The 8,116-nt window shown below is 44.4% G+C and overlaps 2 protein-coding genes across 2 annotated transcripts; both read right to left on the reverse strand.

Annotated features, from left to right (window-relative positions):
* Nucleotides 1-6,805: 6,805 nt before the first annotated feature.
* K452DRAFT_9230 (uncharacterized protein) lies at nt 6,806-7,377 on the reverse strand. Its single transcript, XM_033547317.1, has one exon. The coding sequence runs from the start codon at nt 7,225-7,227 to the stop codon at nt 7,057-7,059; it is 171 nt and encodes a 56-aa protein (XP_033403296.1). The 5' UTR covers nt 7,228-7,377; the 3' UTR covers nt 6,806-7,056.
* Nucleotides 7,378-7,527: 150 nt separating this feature from the next.
* On the reverse strand, nt 7,528-7,857 carry K452DRAFT_217345 (uncharacterized protein; the record flags this gene model as incomplete). Its single annotated transcript, XM_033536281.1, has 1 exon — nt 7,528-7,857. A coding segment is annotated over one exon (330 nt), but the record flags the coding sequence as incomplete, so codon positions are not given.
* Nucleotides 7,858-8,116: the final 259 nt, after the last annotated feature.

An 8,116-nucleotide genomic window follows, 5' to 3' on the forward strand; every position in this document is an offset into this window, starting at 1 on the left:
TAAGAGATATATCGTCGATATAAGAGAGGAAAGTAATAGCTCTCTTAGCTTTCTCTATAAAGAGTTCGCGGATATATATTAGAAATAGTATAGGAGAAATAGGGCTCCCTTTGTTACGGGTTTCTAGCGTGTTCCTTACAGATCCTACTAGCAAGCGCTAGCTGACGGTTTATCTTTATTTATTATTTACTAATTGTTATTTATTCATGTTTCTGATAGTTTGTCTTATTTATTATTTGTCAATTATTGTTTATATTTGTCTCGCTCGTTGTCTCTCGCTTAGCGCCTAGCGCCTACTAGCGAGCTATATATATAGCCGCCGCCTCTCGTTCTCTTCCTTTCCTCTTCATACCACGTCTTGTAGTCAATCCTACACAATCTAATTTAAATCCGCCTCATTACCGTAACATTACGTGGTACCACCAATTCTTAACCAGCGCCTTACCTAGTTACTCTTTATTCCCTTGCCTTGTTACCCCAGGAATCAGGATACCTCGTTCTAGAAATACGTCTGTAGACGGACTCCCGCTAACCAACGAACTCGCCAAGGAACTTAGCGTACCATCGCCGCTAGACTCTCGCAACTATTCTTACTACCCTGTTTTTCTAGTTAAACGCCTGCGAAAAATCCATCATAGACGACCAAACCCACGAAAACTCGAACGTGCCGCTAACATCAGTAGGCAAGTCGTTTAATACCGCTAAGGATATTATCAGCGCTCTAAAACAAGACCCTAAGGGTATCTTCGAGCACCTACGTAACCAAGCTATTTAGGCAAACGCCTACGTCGACTCCGATACTCGTGAGAAAGAGGGCCTCTAGCGCGAAGCTAATCTTAAAGCCCAGCTAGACATACTAACCCAGCTTCTACCGGGTACTACTATTTAAGGCGCTACTCCTAGTCGCTCTACTAAGCATCCCGATCCTAAGCCTTTCGACGGCATAGATACTGCTAAGTTTCCTCCCTAGCTACTCGCTATGCGCATTAAGCTCCAGAACAATACCGATCATTTCAACTCTAAGAAAGCTCGTATAGGCTATATCTATTCTCGCCTTTTAAGCTATGCCTAGACATTCCTCAGCTCTTTAATTACTGAAGAAGGCGACTTCAGCTTCGCTAACGTCGATAAGATATTTAAGATGCTTTAGGGAATCTTCGACGACCCTAACCGTAAAACCAACGCTATAGCTCGCCTGATTAATCTTCGCTAGACTAACAGGCTGTTTTCTAACTTTATCGCCTCGTTTAAGAAGGAAGCTGCCTACGCGGGCTTTACCGACTCCTATGCTCTCCGCGCTATCTTGCTTAATACTATTAGTATAGAACTAAAGCAGTACCTCGTCACCGACAACGACTATAAGAGTCTAACCTTCGACCAGCTAGTTAACCGCCTCTAGACTTACGACGTCCGCCATCGTGCGCTCTCTAACGGCAGCCGCCGTCCCCCGAACAGCAACAACCGTTCTAGACCCTTCACCTTCGGTACTCCCTATTCTGCTGTCACCAACTAGCAGACCTAGAGCGCGCTATCTACTCCTCTCACAACTACCTAGGGCGGCGACGCAATGGACCTTTCAGCCAACCAAGTTGTTAGGGGCCATCTTACGCCTAAAGAGAAGAATCGACGCGATGCTAATAACCTCTACCGCTATTGCGGGGAGCCTAGTCACTTCGCTCGCGAGTATCCTAAGAAACCGAAGCGTCCCCCCCTCACGTTCCGCGCCGCAGGCACCTAGGAGGCCCCTACTACCCCTACCACCGCTACTATTAGCGAGACTTAAGTCCCTGCCAGTGGTTCGGAAAATACTTAGGCCCTGGACAGAGACGCGCTCAGGGCCGCTACGGTTAAAGTTCCTTAGAACTCTCTGCTTTTTCAGTTTACGGTTTCTCAGGCTCAACCTACTATTCGGACACCGAGCATTTCGCTCTCTAATATACTGTTCAGCCGGTAGCTCAGACAAATAGAATACCTTCTCTTAGCCTACTTGATACTGGTGCTTCAGCAAAGTCTTTTATAGACCTCGATTACGCGCAACGAAACAAATTTCAAGCTATCCCGTTAGCTTATCCTAAGACCCTTTAAGTCTTTAATAGAACCGAGTCCTCGTCCGGTCAGATTACATATATGGCTCGAGGGTTCCTTTATATTAACGGATATACTAAATCAATAACCTTTTATCTTACTTAACTCGCACAGTTTGACACGGTCCTCGGCCTACCTTGGCTGAAGCTGCACGACCCTAAGACGAGATGGAGCCAGAACTTGATCCGTTTCAACTCTCCCTACTGCCTGAAGAACTGTACTAAAGGACAGGTAGTAGAAGCCTCGGCTAAAATCGATAACCCCCCTACTCCTCGCCCTGTTTACCTAAAGGACCTAGAGACGCCACTTCAACTTTCCTCCTATTCTCTTAGTATACTGCGTCGGCAGAGCCGGAAACCCGGAAGCACCCTCTTCGCTATAACTCTCGCCGACATAGAAAAAGCTCTCAATCCTACTATTATCGTCGATCCAGCTACCGTTCTCCCCTCACAACACCATAGGTAGCTTCATGTTTTCTCAAAGGAGGAGTCAGATAAGCTTCCACCACACCGGACCTCAGACCACAAGATACATCTAAAGCCCGAAGCTGAACCTTCCTACGGCCCGCTCTACGGCATATCCCGAGAAGAACTCCTAGTTCTTAAGAAGTATCTTAAGGAAAACCTAGCTAAAGGATTTATCCGGCTAAGTTCTTCACCTACCGCTTCCCCTATTCTTTTCGTCAAGAAGCCCGGTAGTAGGTTACGGTTCTACGTAGACTATCGAGCTCTTAACCAGTTAATAGTTAAGAATCGATACCCTATTCCCCGGGTTAGCGAGACCCTAGCGAGGCTAGGGAAGGCAAAGTATTTTACTAAGCTAGATATTATTGGAGCCTTTAATCGCCTACGCATTGCTAAGGGTAACGAATAGCTTACAGCTTTCCGTACCCGTTATGGTTTATACGAATATCTCGTTATACCCTTCGGCCTCGCTAACGCTCCGAGCTCCTTTCAGAACTATATCAACGATATACTACGAGAATTTCTTGATAATTTCGCTACAGCCTACCTCGATGATATCCTGATCTACAGCTAGACTCGGGCTAAACATAAAGAATATATCAACCGTGTTCTCTAGAAGCTTAGCGAAGCAGGGCTCCAGGTAGACATTAAGAAGTATACGTTCTATGCCCGGGAAGTGAAATATCTCGGTCTTGTTATTACTACCGAAGGAATACGCATAGATCCTAAGAAGGTAGAAGCTATCAAACGCTAGCCGGTTCCTTAGAATGCTAAGGATGTTTACGCCTTTATCGGATTCGCTAATTTCTACCGGAGATTTGTAGAAGGGTTCGGCAAGATTGCCCTTCCGCTAACAAACCTTATAAAGAAAGACATTCCCTTTAAGTAGACTAACGAAGCTTAATGCGCCTTCGAGGCCTTAAAGGAAGCCTTCCTAAAGAACGTCGTCCTAAAGTACTTTGATTAGGACCTACCGTGTCGTCTTAAGGTTGATGCTTCTAATCGAGCTACAGGCGGCGTCTTACTGCAACCGGATCACGCCTAGAACTGGAGACCTATTACCTTTTTCTCTAAAAAGATGACTCCCGCGGAGAGCAACTATGAGATCTATAATAAGGAGCTTCTCGTAATCGTATAGGCCTTTAAGGAATAGAGACCCGAGCTCGAAGGAACAGCCGATAAAGTAGAAGTTCTCTCCGACCACCGGAATCTTAAGTATTTTATAAAGACCCGTCTTCTTAACCGCCGCTAAGCGAGGTGGAGCGAGTTTCTCTCTCGGTTTTACTTCCGTATCGTTTATTAGCCTAGCACCCGTAACTTACGAGCTAACGCCCTCTCTCGTCCCCCGGGTAGCGACTACCAGGATTAGAAGGAGTTTCTCCACCAACGCGTCTTAAAACCCGGTAATCTCTCTGATAGCATAGAACCACTTATGCTCCAAGGCAGTCGTCGAGCAAGGAGGAAAAGGGAAGCCAGGCAGGCACTACAAGCTTAAGAGGCCCAGCGTATTCAACAGGAAACGGCCTTAGCTAAACCCGAGAAGCCTAAGAAATCCAAGAAGTCCAAGAAATCTAAGAAGTCTAAGAAGCCGCATCCTCCTACGGAAGACTTACCCGTAGACTCCTCTCCTTCTTAGGAGAGTCCTAAAGCCGAGGAACCCGGAGACTCTAGCCTAGAACCTACGATACCGCTATTCGAACTAGAAGAAATGCCTACGCCTAGCTCCCCTAAATAGACGCTCGACCCTTAAGAGGATAAAGATTCTAACACGGAAACCTTAGACGATAACCCTATCCCCGAAGAAATAACTAAGGATACTACCTTTAAGCTTCTAGAAGACGGAGATCCCATCCTAAACCCTAACCTACCTCTTATTAAACGACTTCGTCTTGCCACGCTAGAAGACGAACTCTACTAGTTAATTATCTAAGCCTTAGAGAGTACCTAGCATCGACCAGTTCGAATTGCTAACGTTACACTTACTAAATATACGTTGGTTAACGGTTTAGTTTATTATCGGGATCGGATCCTCGTTCTAGAGAACCCTAAGTTACGGACAGACCTAATACGTCTAATACATGACCTTCCAGCTGCTAGTCACCCGGGACGATCTGCTATAATCTCGCTCCTAGATCGTTTCTACTACTAGCAAGGAATGACTACGGATGTTAGGCGGTATATCCGCAACTGTCACATATGCTCCCGAATTAAACCCTCTCGAGACGGACCTTAAGGGCTACTTAAGCCATTAGATATTCCTTACCGACGCTAGAGGGATATCTCTATCGACTTTATCGGCCCGCTTCCTAAAAGCGTAGATATCTTAGGCGCCTCGTACACGCATATAATAGTCGTAGTCGACCGTCTCTCTAAGATAAGGCGTTATATCCCGTGCAGGAACCCTACTGCTTTAGATACTACCTACTTGTTCTACCGGGAAATCTTTAAGCTCTTTAGCCTACCCCTTTTAATCGTTTCTGACCGAGACGCCCGCTTTTTCTCTAAGTTTTAGCAACACCTCTGTCGACTCCTTGATATTAGTTCTCGAGCTTCTACAGTATATTACCCGCAAACTAACGGTTAGACTGAAAGGGCGAATAAAGATATAGAGGTATATCTCCGAGCCTATGTTTCCTATACCTAGGACGACTGGGTTCGTTGGTTACCTACAGCTAAGTTCGCTGCTAACAACGCTGTATCCTCGTCAACCGGGGTATCACCTTTCTTTACTAACTACGGACAACACCCGTACGGTAGAAATAAGCCTGTCCTAGTAGAAAACCTAGGAGCTCCGGCCTCAGCTCGCCTATAACGACGAGATGCTAGAGAGTTTGCCGACAAGATACAGAGAGTTATTACTTTTATACGAGAAAACCTCCGCTAAGCTTAGCTTATTTACGAGGATCAGGCGAACCGCCGCCGCTACGGAGCCTACGCCTTTAAGGAAGGAGACCTCGTTTAGTTAAACCTAAAGAATATCTAAACTCTTAGGCCTAGTCGTAAACTTAACTTCAAAAACGGTAGCCCCTTCCGCGTTCTAAAGGTTGTTTCTCCCTACGCCTACACTCTAGACCTACTACACTCGATGAAAATATTCCCTACCTTCTATATTTCCCTATTAAAACCCGTGTCAACGGATCCTCTTCTAGGGTAATCTACTACGCCACCCCCTCCGGTAGAGACTAAAGAACAAGAAGAAGAAGAATACGTAGTGGAAAAGGTTGTTAACGGATACTAGGGGGATAACGATACTTACTATTACAGGATTCGTTGGAAAAACTACGGTCTAGCTGACGACTTAGATATTCCTACCGAAGAATCCTCTAGCTTTGCTTAATTAGCAGCGGACTTCTATTTCACGCATCCTTATAGAGAACATCCCAACCACCCGCTATACGGTACTAAAAGGCCTCGCAGGAGCTCGGTAAAAGAAAGGGGGGGATAATATTACGGGTTTCTAGCGTGTTCCTTGCAGATCCTACCAGCAAGCGCTAGCTAACGGTTTATCTTTATTTGTTATTTACTAATTGTTATTTGTTCATGTTTCTGATGGTTTGTCTTATTTATTATTTGTCAATTGTTGTTTGTATTTGTCTCGCTCGTTGTCTCTCGCTTAGCGCCTAGCGCCTGCTAGCGAGCCATATATATAGCCGCCGCCTCTCGTTCTCTTCCTTTCCTCTTCGTACCACGTCTTGTAGTCAATCCTATATAATCTAATTTGAATCCGCCTTATTACCGTGACACCCTTAGGGAATTCCTATATCTATTCTGCTGAATTCTTTAATTTCTCCGTTAAAGCTAAGGCGTAGGGTCCGTTGGTTTAAGAAAGACCGTACCTAGGAGAGGAGGTTAGTAGGAAGGTCTAATCTTACTATTATTACTAGTAGTTGTTCTTAGGTAACGTGGTCGAATGCTCCTTTAACGTCTAGGAAAAGAGTAGAAGTTTTTAATTTCTGTGCTTTATTTTCTTTAACGAGATTAGTAAGAAGGAGCGCTACGTCTATTGCGGATTTCTTTAAACGCCCTCCTATTTAGGAGGGGTCTAAGAGTTTAGTTATCTTTTCCGCTAAGAAGCCTAGTCTTTTAGCAATAATACGTTCTAGGATTTTTCCTAGGTAATTAAGTAAGGAGATAACCCTATATAATTTAGGGGCTGCTTTATCTGGTCTTCCTTTACTTAAAATTACTCCCGTAGCTTGCCGCTAGTAAATAGGGTGGTACCTATATTTGAATAGCGTGCTAAATACCTTATAAAATTGTCCCGGGAGGAGGGTAGTATGCTAAATAGAATAGGTTTATAGTCGGACCTAATATCTTCTAATATTTGCTAGTCCTAGATTCTATTCGAAATACTACTACTAGCTAGGGTTAAATCAATAACTGACGCTCTATTCCCCTGGCGGAAGCGGGTAGCTTCGCCTAGGTTATTTAGGAGCGTTAGGTTATTAGATTCGATCCAGTCTAGTAGGCGGTTACCCTCCTAGGAGGTAGAGCAGCCTAGATCCTACTAGGGATGGTGGTAGTTAAAGTCCCTAGCTATTAGCGAGTTAGGATTAGGCGTAGAGTAGCCGAATACCCGCTCTATAGTATAGGGGCCTTGTGGATCCTTCTGGGGCCTTTGGTTATAGATATTAACTAGTTGGATTGAGTAGTTTGGCGAAGCTAAATCTAGAACCATTAGGTCTGTAGAAGGAAAGAGATCTTCTCTTAAGTTTATTTGCGTTTCTAGGTTATTACGCGAGAAATAAATAAGAGTTCGTGGACGTAAACCGGGAGAGTGAACCGGGAGAATTTGGCCGAAGGATAGGTGATTTATAGACCTTCTTTCTTTGGGATCTTCTAGGGAAATTAGCTATAGCTCTTAGATAAGAATTAGGCTGATTTCGTATTCTATTGTAAGTTATAGGGCAGCTTCCGTAACGTGCTGGTTCCTATTAACGTTGACTTGTAATATTCTTAGATATCCTATAAGAAAGGTTTACTGCGGGACTAGATCGTAGTTTTTATACCTCGAGCCTTGCTTAGTTTTGCAGCCAGTATAGTTATACTGGTGTTGGTCTGTTCTATACGTGCGTTTAGAATAGATATCGTATTGAGGTTGTCTAGTATACCTAGACGTCTCGTGTCCCTTTTTATTGTAGTTTCTGTAGAGTTGGTCTCTCGGTATAGAGAGGAGGTTTTCGACTCTGTAGCTAACTCCTGCTATATATAGGCGCTGGGAGATAGCTAGTCTGCGGTCTTTTTCGGTGCGGAAGGCTACCGTAACCGATCCTACGAGCTGGTTTTCTCTCTTCTGTTTAGAGGTTAGCTAGTAGGGTTTACCTACTGTTTAAAGTCCGTTCGAGAAGGTGGAGATCTTAGTCTTTATAAAGTCTGAGATATCGAGATCGTTTAGTTCCTGGGTGGGAACGCCGTGGATCGCCGCTTTATACTAGGTTTCGTTTGTTTTAGCCTGGCATTGCGGGAAGATTTTCCGGATTATATTAATCTTGTCTAGTAGAAAAGATGTAGGGAATCCGTGGTTTCCCGTTATAATAATATTGTTGTTTTGGGAGAGTCTAATGCCT

The sequence above is a fragment of the Aplosporella prunicola genome (assembly GCF_010093885.1).
Source record: "Aplosporella prunicola CBS 121167 unplaced genomic scaffold K452scaffold_1, whole genome shotgun sequence".
Lineage (NCBI taxonomy): Eukaryota > Fungi > Ascomycota > Dothideomycetes > Botryosphaeriales > Aplosporellaceae > Aplosporella > Aplosporella prunicola.